Source organism: Protopterus annectens, chromosome 17.part0 (assembly GCF_019279795.1).
Source record: "Protopterus annectens isolate FY-2018-M chromosome 17.part0, PAN1.0, whole genome shotgun sequence".
Lineage (NCBI taxonomy): Eukaryota > Metazoa > Chordata > Ceratodontiformes > Protopteridae > Protopterus > Protopterus annectens.
This window is the reverse complement of record NC_056751.1, coordinates 384,426,892-384,442,527: the sequence shown is the minus strand read 5'-3', so window position 1 is coordinate 384,442,527 and position 15,636 is coordinate 384,426,892. Positions and strand designations below refer to the sequence as shown.

At 37.5% G+C, this 15,636-nt stretch overlaps 1 protein-coding gene across 1 annotated transcript in view; it reads right to left on the bottom strand.

The window, feature by feature from the left end:
* The window catches only part of LOC122791678 (solute carrier family 22 member 18-like), a 519,530-nt gene that overhangs the window by 11,883 nt on the left and 492,011 nt on the right, over positions 1-15,636 (bottom strand). Inside the window, exon 4 of the mRNA XM_044059526.1 lies at positions 3,163-3,264. Within this exon, the coding sequence (XP_043915461.1) occupies positions 3,163-3,264 (102 nt within the window). The remainder of the gene's footprint in view (positions 1-3,162; positions 3,265-15,636) is intronic.

The following is a 15,636-nucleotide window of genomic DNA, read 5'->3' as shown; positions in this document are numbered from 1 at the left end:
TTGCAGGTTCACTCTTAAGTAGGAGCATTGTTTTTCCTGTTGTTAGCCAGGATGGTGTCCTCCCCCTGGGCCTGGCCTGGTCCCATTGTAGGAATGTTTATGTATTTTGAGGATTCTACACTGTCATCTTTTCCAGTCCTGGCACCAGTGTGCGTACCAGGATTGGGCACTTTTTATCCTGGGTCTTGTGCACCCAGCTCTCTTTTTTAATTTTAACCTATTTCTGTCCATGATATATGCTCATTATGATTGGCCTAATGTGTACCAAGGTCAGTAGAATGATAACATCCCTGGATCTGGATTGAATACCTTTAAAAGTATACATTATATGGTTTCACATCTCCTGAAATTAGCATATGGTCTATGAATACTTTTAAATGGGAATGTTTCTGCTTTTACATAACTTCAGACTAACTAATCAGTTTTTGAATGGATGCTTCCACTTTCTGAATGACCAAGAGAAAGGAGAAACTCTAAGGACAGGTAGCTGACATAAATGGCATGTAGTAACTGATTGATATAGACTGCATACAGTAATAAGTTTCGGTAACGACATTTCCAAATATAATATGTTCCACCTTATCCCTCCATTCAGATCCTTTATCCATCTGTTAAACCCTTATTCTTAATTAACTTATCCACGTTTAGCATAAACAGTTACAATTCAGTTTATCAATGATGTATCCTTAGGAAATAACAAATTATACTCATTAATCAAGCCTATCTTCTTTTCTTCGGGCATCTCTGGGCACCAAAGTCTTTTTTAACATTAGGTAACTATGAATTAAAATATTATTGTGTCTCATTCTACTACCTTATCAGGTGATCCAAGAATTATCTAAAATATTAAAGTCATCAATTTTGATAATAAAATACTTGTTCTCTTTTTTCGGAAAACTGTGTTGAATTTGTTTGTTGTACTTTGCAGGGACACAATATACTTGATAACTGAGTGATCTAGATTTTATACATTCCTTAATTGCATTAAACTGATGAAGAAAGACACTTTTAAAATAATGACAGCTCCAAAGTCTTGGGTGATCTTGTGGTTCCACTTGTTTTAAGTGTTGTCATTGGCATATCTGAAATATTATCTCATGTATATATCACCTCTCTTCACAGAGTTTTAATGAAGATAGTGACTATAGTAGTTGAAGTGATAAAAAAATGGCTACAACAGAAATCGGTTTAGTCCACCGCTGCCTAAGATATGGCTGTCAAGATGTGAGCTTACTCCCATGTTTATTTGTTACAACTGCATTTACAGTATGCCAGCAGTAGTACTATTTGGATGACTAAAATGTCATATATAAAGGTTCACCTTATTGGATTCTGTCTTTTCTTTAGAAATGCTCCAACTTTGCAATGGAGCTCTCTTGCATCATGATCCTACAGAACCAGTCCTGGAATCAATTTCTGTACTGTATTTATTAACATCAGTGTGGGTGACCATAAAAATAATGTAGAGCATGAGGTGTTGCTGTTATGCAGCAGAAACAGAAAAAAAGACAAGCTTTGTAAAAACCTTTACTATAAACAAGGCATGTAGCAGAATAAAGCGTCAACCAGCTTTTAAAGACATTTAGTCTTCAGAAGGGCACTTAATTTCTGCTTGTTGTTTGACAGTGCTTAAGGTAACCTCCATGACCATCCCTCTACCACCCTAGAAAAAGCCAAAAGGTTACCCATAAAACAAAGATCTTCTGTGCTGTTAGTATCTCAGTTCTACAAACTAGTGCAATTCCAGATACTTACTCCCCTTGCAGCTTCATCCAAAACAAATGCTCCTGCTTTAACAAGGCACATATCTCTTAATACACTATCCCTATCTCCTCTCATGGTAGACCCAATTTAGAAGGTAATGTAAATATTGTGCATTACACTCTCTTTGTTTACTATAATGTACATACATAGTTTTTCTGGGTTTATATGACATAATCTAAACGTGATATCATCGAATGCCATAACAGCGAACTGGTAACCTCGAACGCTGAAAACACCAAAAGCTGAGAACAGCAATTTTTTCCCTGAGGAAAAAAATTCTCTGTTCCAGCATACAACGCAAAACACAAAAACACTAAAAAGTATTGCTGATGTGGGGGGCTTCATCCCCCCACACCCCCCAACATGGGGGGCTGTACCCCTCTACTTAAATATACCAACTCTGAGATCACACCACAGTGGAAGAATTAGTGAAAGAATTAGGAAAAGGCCCACTCGATGTTATGCGGCTTTGCTATTCTCAGTCTTCAAGGTTTTGGGTTCGATATTATAACATTCAATGTCTCGAAACTTCGATGTTATGCTATAAATCCAGTTTTCCTTTGTAGCGAATCTGGACTACTCTGTTTCTGTTTACATTTCTGTCTTTTTTGTTTGTGAAAAATCTTGTATTTCAACCAGGATGAGCCTGAAATCAGTAAATATTGATCAGTGCATTACCACCTTTCATACTCTTAAAAAACCATACAACATTTCATGTTTATATGCCTTCTTTCTTTCTTTCTTTCTTTGTAACTGGTTGTACATGGAGCAGAAAAATCTCCATGCACAACAATGAATTATGATTGGATCTTACCAGTCACAACCCTTATATGCGATCTTGAAACGAATACCAAGATTCACCTCTTGGGGTTTACTCTCAAGGTAAATGTTTTGGCATCCATGTCTTGAAAACATAGTAAGTTGAAAAACATAATAAGTTGGGAGTGATTGGAGACCCATTTAAAATCCCCTGTGTTATCTGTAGGCTTTATTCCTATAAAAAGTGGCCGAGTTTCATTTCCAGGTGAGTTAGCATCATGATTACAGCAACTGTATTTGACAGAATATAATGGGACTGACATGGCTTTACTTGAATGGAATGGCTATCAACCTAGACCCTTCATGTATTTCATGAGCATAACCATTTAAAAGGCAGACGTGACTGACAGTATGCAGTTACAGTACTGGTAATAAAGTCGTATTTTGAGGACATGGTTTGTAAATCTTACCTCAGAAATGTTATAGATGCGTACTTATATAATAATTTATTATAATGTATATAAAGAATAAATAAAGGAAGAACAAATGAAGGAAACAGTGAAAGGAAAAAAAGTGAAATAGAAGTAAAAGAAAGAAATTAAACCACAAAGGAAATGTTGCTTAAAGATGAAACTTTACCTTTGCTAGTCCCACAACACTGATCATAGCAACAGAGAGCCGGAGCAGAGTTTCATCGGAATAGCTTTGAGTCAGTCTTCCAATCACTAAGCCCTGAATAATCTGCAGAAAGTGAAACATTAAAAAGTCAGATATAAATCAACAATACTTATAATTCACTGAAAAGATATTTATATTAATTACCATCGCCTAGAGTTATTTATTTGCTAAGTTACATGTTAATGTTATTTAGTTACTAATGGCATATATAAACACAGTTTCTTTGGAAAAACAAGGATTGTTTTACAAAGCAAAGACAATCTTTCAGTGGTTCTATCTAAACAAAACAGAGTAGAAAACCCAAGATCAACTTTATAGAGATTAAATAAAATAACTGCCAAACATCCAAATGATGCAAAGACTGAATTGTTAAGAGATTATTAATAATATAAGACTATACAGTTGTAAGTTTTCTGTACCAAAACTGATACTAGACTAAAGAATGAGGAATGGAAGATATTTAAAGGAAATACTTAGACAATTTTTAATTTACTGATTAACATAGGCCCAGTGTAAAGGATTAATGCTGTCCCCATGAAAAAAAAACGAATGGGTCCACAGCTGGGTGCCTATTCTTTTCTGGCTATAAATGGATGCTGCTTAAAGATTAAACTAGAGGTATTCAGTGAGGCCAGACTAGCCAGATAGCATCAAAAATGCAGGAATAAATCTTTCATGATTTTCAATATTTCATGATTAGTAAGTATTATCCTTTTGTTTACTGGTTTAATACATATTCATTGTTCAATACTTCTGTTTTGTTGTCATTATTTACGTTTTGTTATGTCCTTTGAAAAACATTTTTGTTACCTTCTACTATAAGCCAGGTTAAATTCTGTTGGTTGTTCATTTCTTCTTACAACATTGATTCCACCGTGCATCATTGTAACCTGTACATCTCAACACTGTATAAGTTTTGCTCATGGCGTCTCTTTTGTTTGGGACTTTTTTTTGCCTTTGTGTTCCAGTGTGGTTGTCCCTGAAACATTTTTGTTCTAATTATTTTGAATGTAACTTGAGCTGAGCATTTAACTGTTTATACTTTGATTGTTGCTCTACCCTCATAACAAAATAAATAAATAAACAAACAAATAAGCAAATAAATACATATTTACTGCTGATGAGTATACGTTTACTTAGGAAATGGGCCACCCAGAGGTAGGTTAATTTGCTGTTCTGTATTTTGGAAACAGTACATTTCTGATTATACTGTACATTTCTGAATATTATAAGATCAGCGGTGGTGCAGTGGTAGTGTTGTTGCCTCACAGCAAGAGGTTCTCCCGTTCGATTCTCGGCTGGAGTGTGGGAAGTGCCTTCTGTGTGGAGTCTGCATGTCCTCCCCACGGTTGGGTGGGCCTTCAAAAGACATGCGTAAATGGGCATGCCTTCATTGAAGGTTGAACGTCGAGCTGGCACCTTGGCATTCGTGAAAATCTACTGCCAATCAGTGGCGGACTGGAGTTCTGCTGTGGCCACCCCTAACCGGGAAAAGCCGAAAGACAAACAACAACATTTCTGAATATTATAGAGAATGGAAGATTACTGTTTCTGTACATAACCTTTAAGTTTAGCGATGTATAAACTATTTACAGATATTTGTATGAAAGATGTTCCTTTAACACTGCAATTACTACTGGATACTTTCACAATACTGTGTGTCATTAATACATATTTGGGTGTGGTATATGTTACTTATACCCACTGACTGCTGGAATGTGGTCATCAGGTCAAAGTCTGAGTGATTAATTACAAAAGGAGTGATAATCGCAAAGTATAGTCCATGTTAATGTTATTATGCTATGGTTAGGGTGTTTTTTTGAAAATATGTAAGACATATAGTTCTAAATATTATATAAGTGAAATATGCATGTAGATATGCTTAAAAACTGAAAATTAAAATTTTAATAAAATAAACAAGGAAGTTGCGTATCAATGAAAATATCAAATATCGAATTAAAATGTAATAGAATAATAAACAAGGAAATTGCATATCAATATAATTTTCTGTGCCCTGACAGTGAGAAGAATTTATGGATACTTTGGGGCATGTACATATGTTATTTTTTTAATAAAGACAATTATTTTGAACTTTTATGAATAAACTAACATTTTACTTTAAGTGATTGCTTAACAAGTCTTACATACAACATAGAAGTCTGCCTGTTGTTCATTTACTTGCTAAGTGGCTTGGAAGTACTACAGTTAATTTTTTTATTAAAGTGAATTAGATTATTTGTTTGCTTAGTTACATGATAGCATTACTTGATTCAAGCATTCTCTAAAACCACTCAGATGATTTTCTGACAGTTTTTGTAGCATGCATTTGTAAAAGAAGCTGAGCAGTGTCATTTGTCTTTTTGCTAGATGGTATCCTTTGTTTGACAAAACTTTCAGCTTATTTGCATGTGGAGTTATGAAAGCCTGCTAGTTTACAGTAGTGTACGTTTAAAGGTGCACTGTGAATTTATGTGACTATTTGCTGTTTTTAGCCTGTTAGAAAAAGATTAATTTGATATGTTTATGTTGTCACTTACTGAGGAAAGAAACATAACAACTGTATCTTTTCCTTACTAGGTGTTTATCTGAGCTGCTGTGTGAGAATGTTAAAAAATTAAAAAGAATGGGTAAACCATAAGTTGTAAATTGACATCTTCACAATTTCTCCATTCTTTTAGGAAATTTTACTAGCTGATTTCATATTTCATTTTGATAGCTCATACCATAGTATTAATCATTCGGTCCCTATGCAAGTGTCTTAACTCTTTTATAGGTTTAGGAGTCACAATTTGTCATGACTGTCTCTTGGCAAAGTATTTAACTCATTTTCAATAATGAATAAGCTTTCAGAATCATTATCCATCATTTCTGTGGATGGACTCACTTTTACAAATATCTAAAACTGCCACCCCAAAAAAATCTCTCCATATACCACAAATAATGTATGACCAAGTGACAAAATTCACTCAAGATAACACTGAATGGTATACTATTGAAGGCAAGTGCCTTCTGGCCATATCTCACAACTGTACTGATTTCTGCAGAATGTCCAGACTTCTGCTTCACATTTTTTGGTCCATTTTTCATAAAATTGTGTTTTTTCCTGCCAAACTGGTAGAAAATCATTAAAGACTGAAGTTAGAAAATGATGACAGACATTTGAGTTTCAGACTTCAGCAAAATTCATGCTAATGCAAAACCTATTTTATCAACTTTCTAAGTTTGTAAGAGCTATATTTAAAAATTGTCCCTATTTTTGGTCCTTTGTCCCACTTTTATTTATGGGTTTCTCCATATTTCTTGCTCTAGGAGGTTGAGAGGTATGATTTTGGCTGTATGTTACATATCCACACTAAATTAAACTCTTATGGTTATGACTAGCGCACTTTGTAAGATATTGTAGTTAAAATACCTAGAAAATATATATGAAAAAAAATGATTTCCCAAAGTATTACTTCAAAACCTAATTCAAAAGAAAGATGTTGGACCTTAACATTAATGAACTGCTGCATGAAAATTACACTGCAGTCATAGTAACAGAGCTGAGATTTTTTGCAAAGCTTTGAAAAATTTTCCCCTTACGGTTCATTGCAATTTAACATTTAGTATCACAGGCTTCATAAAAGCCATACAACTTTCACATATTCAATATACAGTGCAGCTGCATGGATGTTGTCAAACAGGAGTATGGCAACATTTTAACAAACTATACGTGCCTAACTACCTTTTTTTCTTCATAGGTGTTTACTAGGGTAATGACCACAAGGGCCTTTTAAGCCTATATCCTTGATAAGTGTAAGCATGGGCCTGGCAGATGAACCATTTACATGTCACCTGTGTCCATTAAAGACATAGGTGCCAAACCAGAGATGAATTTCCGGTTTCCCATACAATTGTCCAAGTTGCACTTGAATTGGGTTAGGGAGGAACTCTGCTTCACGTGGATGGGGAGCCTGTTTGATAGATGGGGTAGTCTCTGGGATACATACCTATCTCTCTAGCAGGTCATAGTGATATCATAGGCAAGGTTTAAGTCTTTAGAACGGGTAATTCTGGTGCTGTTTGTTTTGTGGATATTCCTTTTTTTCTCTCTTCTGTTTCTTTTCTGCTTCATTTTCCCTCTATTCTCAACTTACACATGCAAATATTGTAGAAAATGTATCTCTTCCTGACTGCTCTTTAGTTGCTCAATATACTACCCTTTACTTTTAGTTTAAAGTTTAACCCTCCATTGTTTATTCTGCACCCTTTGTTTGTTTTACATTTTTTTATTTGCATTGTTCTGCCCTAAAATGTGAACCTATTATCTATCTATCTATCTATCTATCTATCTATCTATCTATCTATCTATCTATCTATCTATCTATCTATCTATCCACACACACACACACACACACCACACACACCACACACACACATATATATATATATATATATATATATATATATATATATATATATACAGGGTTGGGGGACTTTACCACAAAATGGACATTTAACCCAGTAAAGAAAACACAGTGAGTGTATGTGTGTGTGTGTGAGTGTATGTCTGTGTGTGTGTGTGTATCTGTGTGTGTGTGTATCTTTGTGTTTGTGTGTGTGTGTGTGTGTGTGTGTGTGTGTGTGTGTGTGTGTGTGTGTGTGTGTGTGTGTGTGTGTGTGTGTGTGTGTGTGTGTGTGTGTGTGTGTGTGTGTGTGTGTGTGTGTGTGTGTGTGTGTGTGTGTGTGTGTGTGTGTGTGTGTGTGTGTGTGTAGAATGACATTAAACATCAGTAATTCACTTACGTTAGCTACGGGAGTTCCTAGTTGTAATATTTGCTTGCTTACCTGACCATGAAGTAAAAATGGAAGAAAGTTCAGCAAATACACGAGATAAACAGATAAAGCAGAAAACAGCAAGTAAGCATACAAAGAAACCACAGCGAATTAGTTTATTAACTCACCTGGCTGAAAAAGATAAAACAAATTATAATCACTAAGAGACAAAACTAATGCACATGCTTTTAGGGAGGATTCTTTCAGTCATCTTGCAGGAGGATATTAGCCCAAGGTAAGTTGTAACATAATGTTTTGTTCCTGTATTCTGAGTGAAACCAGTCAGCATTTAAATGAATCCGTACCAGATACTGCTAGCCATTACTTGACCCAGGAGATGTTTTAGGAAAGCATAAGCTGTTGTGAAACATCAGCAGCCAATGGATAAGTGCCATTTATAAGACTCTGATTTCCCAGTGCTTTTTAGAAACAAGTGAACAGTTACAGTAATTCTATAATTACAAGCTTCATGTTTGACTCATGTCCTAACGTCCCCTCTGATAAGAACCCAGAAGGGGAGGTTACTTTGTTTCCTTCTTTTCTATACAATGATGTCAGCTCAGCACTACTAATTGGTGAACTAAACAGAAGGGCATTTATCCACAACCTCTTTCAAAATGCCCCCTTTGTAAAGGAGCCTCTTGCCTAATTTGCCGCTTCCTGAAGCCTTCTTCAAGTCCTATCAGCTCAAGAGCCTTCTTATCTAAAAACTGACAATATGTCAAAAGTTTTTCTATTCTGGGCTTTCCTCCAGCATATGTCAGAACTACTCATTGCCTTCTGCCCCTGGGGTTTATTTTCTGTATGCTTCCTCTTCTAATCTTACATACAGCACACGTCCTTTCCCCACTGAGATTTGACGGGCTTCCTTTCGCTGCGGTGATTATGATTTGGAAAGTTAGTGTGTTGTGTCATTTCTGATATTCGTGATCTGCTTATGTGGTTTATTTGTCTGAGTGGTAGCCTAAACAAAAAGCAGCCTCCTGAGCCCTGTGAATAAATATTAGTGTTGACAAAATCAAGGACAGGTGTGAATTACAAAAGCCTTTTTGTATGTGTTTGTATGTGTGTGTAAGTTTGTGAAAACAGTTTCTCCACATTTTGACATGTTCAAACCCATATACTTCTATTCAAAGCTGTATACCAACCATTTTTGGAAAACATCAGCAGACAGAATGGTACTATATTTATAATTCAACAGAGTGTTTTGTATTTTGGGGGGAGGGTGACCAAGTATACAGCCTTGTGTAAATATAATCACTGTCTAGCATGTACCATAACAACTTAAAAAATAAATAAATAAACAAATAAATAAAACATCAGCAACATGTGTCAATGTTTAAGAGAGTTTTTTTTAATCTGAGCAATTATATTCCTTTTGAGAACAATCACCCTTACTAAAGTTTTGGAGGTCACCTACTTCTATACAATACATTTTACTTTCCTGTGCTTCACAATTCATTCTATTAATAGCACATTATGCAAATCATTATGTTAACTCTTATCTTACAGATTATTTTATATGATATCAGGATAACCAGCATTAGACAGCCCAGTGTATCAGGTTACCACAATGGCTAGCCAGAACGTTTTGTTCATAGGTAGGTACTAGGCTATTGGCCCAAGGGCCTATGTAAGCCTAGCCAGCAAGGTTCCATGGCTTACGCCACCCAAGAAAGTTATTTTCCTGTGCCACTGTCGAGCAGAGACACAGAAGTGATCCCCAGGGTGTATTTCCTATTTCCCATCCACTCATCAAGATTTTTCTTGAAGAGTGCTAATGAAGAACTTTGCTTGGCATAGATGGGTAGCTTGTTCCAGAGTATAGGAAGTCTCTGGGACAGGAATCTATCCCTCCAGCATGTCCTGTTTATTGTGGTGACAAGGTTTAGATCCCTAGAGCATGTAGCTCGGAGGGATTGGGATTTCTTTAGGTGTAGCATGTCCAACAGCTCTGGGTTTGACATAGCTTTATATGTTAGGCAGAGATCACCTCGGAGTAGGCGATATGCTACGGAGTAAAGCTGGAGTTTTTTGAGGCAGTCAGTGTAGGGCATTTGTTTAAGGCCAGTAATCCTCTTTGTGAGGTACTTCTGTGGCCTTTCCAGCTGCTGCAGATGTCTTGTGAGGTACATTCCAAAAGGGGCGTTGTACTCTATAATGGGTCTAATGAGTGATGAGTAGAGGGGAACAATGACCTCTTTTTTCCTGAATGAGAACCCTTTTACGATGAGGTGTGCCACGTAGAAGGACTTCCTGACTACTGTGGCAATGTGACTATCAAAGGAGAGACTACTGTCCACCTGGGTCCCAAGGTCTCTTATCACGCATTTGATGTTAAGTAGATTGCTGCCTATGTTGTAGTTCATGGGTACAGAGTTTTTCCCAAAGGGGATGACACTGCACATTTTGACATTGAGCTTGAGGCCATGGCTCTGACACCAGGCATCTCTCTCAGTGAGGCCCTTCTGTAGGATGTCCACATCATTTGGGGACTTGACTATGGCTGCTAGTTTGCAGTCATCTGTGAACTTTGTTAGCCAGAGGCCTTCTGTGTTAGCCTGTACTTCAGAGAAGTAGATACCAAACAGGAGAGGTCCCAGGACAGAACCCTTTGGTACTCCACTTGTCACTGCTTTGAGGTCAGATTTGGAGTCTGCAACTTTTACAGTGTGGGTTCTGTCAGTGAGCCAGTTGGCAACCCATTTTGTGATGTAGGGATTTATACCTAGTTTAGTGAGTTTAGCTATAACTCCAGAATGGGGGATGGTGTTGAAAGCCTTGGCGAGGTCAAGATAGGCTGTGTGAACCATCTTACCCTCATCCACGACTTTGGCGACTGCGTCAAAGAAGTCGATCAGGTTCAGAAGGCATGATCTGCCTTTCACAAACCTGAACTGGGTGGGATCCAGAGTTTGGAGGTTACCAATGTCTTTGTTTATGAGTTCCATGATGATACGTTCCATGGCCTTGCAGACCAGGCTCATCAGGCTAATAGGTCGATAGTTCCCGGGATCAGTGGTGGCTCCCCCTTTGTGGAGTGGGATAACTGTTGCTGTGCACCATTCAGTGGGCACAAAGCCTGATGCGAGGATATTATTGAACATGGTGCTTAAGTGGGGAGCCAGTTCGTTCTGAAGTTCATGTAAAACGCAGCCTGGGATGTTGTCCGGTCCCATGAATGCTGTGTTTTTGGCTTTAGAGAGTGCAGCTTTTACCTGCGTAGTTGTGATTACAGGGACTCTGCATTCTTCCTGTATCGATATGGGCCCTTTAGGGGGTGAGAGGGGGTAAAGTTAGCACTGAACCGATCTGCCAGGATGTTGGCAATATCAGTTCTTTGGAAGACTCATTTTTGTTGGTGTGGGGAAAGATGAGTTAAGACACCAAAACTGGCTTTGTACTCTGTTAACCTTATTATCAGCAACTGTGTATATCTGAGTGCAAAATGAGGCCTACTACCACTCACTTATATTTACACATCTACAAAAGTATCTGTAAGTCTCCTTTCTTACAAGGTATCATGGGATACACACATTCTTCTTGCAAAATAATAATGTTTCAGCACAATAACTCAGAAATGTACAATGGAACAAATGCCAGATACGTTACATATAGGTATTTGTATCATGGTTAAATACCCTCATCAGCAGATCTAACATGAACAATCACTTGTGCTTTAAAATATTTGTTTTACAAGTGATGAGGTTTTCATTAACTCGGGTAAATGTACCAGGTAAAGACAGACAAAAGGAAGAAACATCCATGAAAAAAGATGTTATAGAAAAGATCAGATTGTCAAGGATTTGTTTTGTTGATATTTTGAACTAGAGCTTATAGGGAAAGTGGTCAGTATGTGTGTACTTCTGTGTCAATGAACATTAATCAGAGTTGGGAACAACCCTTGTAGAACTTCTTTTGACTGTGCAAATGTGGATGTTTGTCATGTGTGTGCATAATGTCTGCAGGAGTGTGTGATGGGCTTATTCAGTTTCTGTCTCCCCTCACACTAACAAGGTACTATATCCCAGCTCCCTCCCTTCCTACTAGGGGGCAGCAACTGAGCTTCAATAGACTTCCTGGAGTCTCTAATATTGGCATTCATATGACTCTGCCCATTCATTAATCTCTTGACAACCCAACGTTGAGTCAGGTTGGGCAGATGTAAGCAGTGGTCTAACCAACTTATAGCAATCACTTGCATATGTAGGGAGTCTGGGGAATCAGTTAAACAACTCCTATGAAGGATGTAGCAAATCACAAGGTCTAAAGACCAATCTCTGGCTTTGGTAGACTGGTTCAAATAAATTTTTTTAAATTTCTACAAGACTGATATGTAGGCTTTTCTGTTTACAACTAATGAGTTCACTTATACTGTCAGCATCATTCCCTCCTAAGAGCCATATTTGTGGTGGAATGAGGTTATGAAGGTGGTGATCCTCTGATACTAGCATTTTGAACCTGAAAACCTCTAGATGGGATAAACTGTCAATTATGTTCTTATTATTAGGTATGCACTTAGCAGAAAAATGCAGGCTAATTCTTAAACTGAGTAACACTAATTGCCTTAATACTGATTGCACCCTATAAGATCAAGAGGACCTTCTTGGCAGAATTTGCACAACAGCTTGATTATCAGAATGGGACATGGATTTCTTATCCTTAAGGTCAGCCTGCTATTTGTACATTGCCTCCCATATGGGTAGAATCTGTTAAGAATGTGATGTCTTGCTTAACTGCCTCAAGCCATGAAAATGGCCACTCAGCAGAAAACCATCTACCTCCAAAATAGCCACCCATCCCTCTCCTTCCTGCTGCACTTGTGAAAAGCTTCAGGGAGTCTGAAGAAATCCAATCTGTTGGCCATAATATAACCCCATTGAATTGGCCCACAAATGTTTTACATAGCCTCAAATTCTCCTTCATTCTTTTCGAGGTATGAATCTAATGTTGTTTTTTCCAACCTCCTCTTAATAGGTTAGCTAAGGACCTTGTGAATGCTCTTCCTGGTTAGAGCCTTCTACATGTAAAATTTAGAGTACCTAATAATGACATTACCAGACATACTCTGACCTTTGCCCCATCCAAGAAAACCTTAATGTCCTTCTTTAGGTGCTATAGCTTATCTTCGGACAGTTTGAATAACTGACTGGCTACATCTATCTCAAGCACTAAAAACATGAAGCAGAGAAAATGGCCTTCTATCATATTCTTAGCCAAAGGCATCCTGAGGTTGTTAGACAGCTCAACGAAGATGTCCATGCTTGTTTTGGTGTTTTGCTCATCTTCACCAACAATGAAAAAAAATCACTGAGATAATGTATTGCCGTTTGCATCATGGCCCTTTTGCAACACTGTGTTGAATGATTCAAAAATCACACAAGCAACAGAACATCCAATTGGCATAGCTGTGTTAAATACAAGTTTTCTCTACAAGACAGCTCCAGTCTCAGCCAATCCTGTTCTTGGATAGGTAAAAGTCCGAATACTGGCTTAATACTGGGTTTCCCAAACTGAAGCTTACTAAATGATCTAAATATCTGCAGCCTTGTCTAATGTGGTGTATTTTACCCTTATTTCTTCCATGGCAATAAAATCAATAACTGAATACCCTATTGGGTGGGAAAGGTGGTGGATCAAGCCAAATTCATCTTCATTTGTCTTTGGAATTAAACCAGTGATTTTGTGAACCGTTTCCAGTGAGGGGCTGAAAATAGACCAATTATCTTGCCAGACTGTTTTTCTTCATTGAGGATGTTCAATATAGTGTCCTCTTTCCCTACTGTGGATATCAAATGCTTGACTAATTTGTTATTAAATGGGGCAGTGGATTTTAAAGCAAAACCTTGGGCAAATCCATGTACCAGACTATAAGCTGCCTTACAATCTGGGTAACCTTCCAGTTCTTGAGCCAATATTTCAACTTTCATGGAAGAGAGGGTTGCATTCTGTTTACCACCCCATTGATAAGTGTAAACTCTGAAACCTTGAAATGAGCCCCTCCTCAAAAAGGGGGGTGTTTATTTCCAAGAGGTCATATTACCCTTATCGCATGGTGCTGTGGGTAGCTTGATTTGACTTAATTATTGCCAGAAATTAAATGCTGGATGAGATTTTTCATAGTGAGCATGCAAGTGTGGGAAATGGCAGTTGGAGCAAAACATATACCACTGTTGAAATCCTGATGTATTTTAATATCCTGGAATTCTTGATTATTGCCTAACTGACTCTCCATAGATTTTTCTAACACGGCACTCAACCAAGTATCCAGGTGTTTCTGATCCCATCTGATATCTTTATCGATTGCTTTTAATTTCCTGAATTTCTGCTCATGAACTAACCAAGCTACTCCCCCCATACAAGATGAGCTCCCCTGACTGTTAACAGGTATGAGATTAGTGGCAATATCAATTGACAATATATTTCTATAAGCACATCTGAGTAATATTAGGAAATCTGTTACCCAAGCTTCCCCAAGTGTTTGGCAGGATGACTTACCTAATGCAGCTAATGCAGTCACAAGATCTTTCGATCCTGAGTTCTCTGCATCCATTAATCTTTGTATACCACAAGCTTTGTTAATTCAAATATATCGATGTATTCTCCCTTGATAATTTTATCTCAAATTGGTTTTGGGATAAGAGATCCTGTAATCACTGTTCCCTTCAACAGCTACCTCACTTTGTGACTGCATAGTGATCCCTTGCCCTGATTGACCTGACTCATTTTCAGAAGTTTGTATTGTAGTAGGTAATGCTTCTCCCTGATGTACCACGGTAGATCTAAACCCTTTCTACAAGACCATATCAAATAACCTGCCCTTGCTGACATAAGACAATGAGTCTAAAAATGCTGGTTAAATAATCTTCTTGCGTCTGATTTACTAGTGCTTTCCACATTCATTTTCATCATTACTTTGTGCTTTACTACTTGTTTCTTCAAGAGTGGATGCAACACTAGCACCTTCTGTCGAACTGTCCAAATTGAGTATTCCATCTAAAGCCTTTTGAGCTTTCTTCCTCCTCTTCTTGCCTGGATCTTCCATTAAGTGGGATGAATCTAGTCGGGCCTCTGCACACCCCCTTTTGGACCATGATGGGATGATACTGCCATCTGCTGTTTATTCTTGAAATAGCTCAACTGCCTCCACAGTTACTCTTGCCCATTGCAACTAAGAACTGTAGAGATAAAGTACCTGTAGAGCCAATCAAATAATTCTAATATTGAAATAAAGCAGTTACAAAGTTATTGCCAACCAAATTACTAGCCTAACCATTCATGAGTTAAATGCTTATGATAACAGTGAACCCTGGCAGTGCCCATGATTCAAAGAAAAAAAAAAAAAAACAATTTACTGGTAATTGAAGATATTATTGAACCTTATTCATAAGTTCATTAGTATCCTTCCAACCTTGAGCTGTTGGCCTATATATTGTTTCTATATCTTTCTTTAATACTACCATGGACCTGCTGTTTAAGATGATTAATGGCAAATACTCATTGCAGGGGCAGCCCTTAGGTTCATAGGTAATAGTGAGGCTAGTTGCTTTCTGTAGCCATTTTGAGCTTTCCTAATTTTCCTTCGTGGTGAGAATAAAACCCTGTACCTTGTATCTGTGC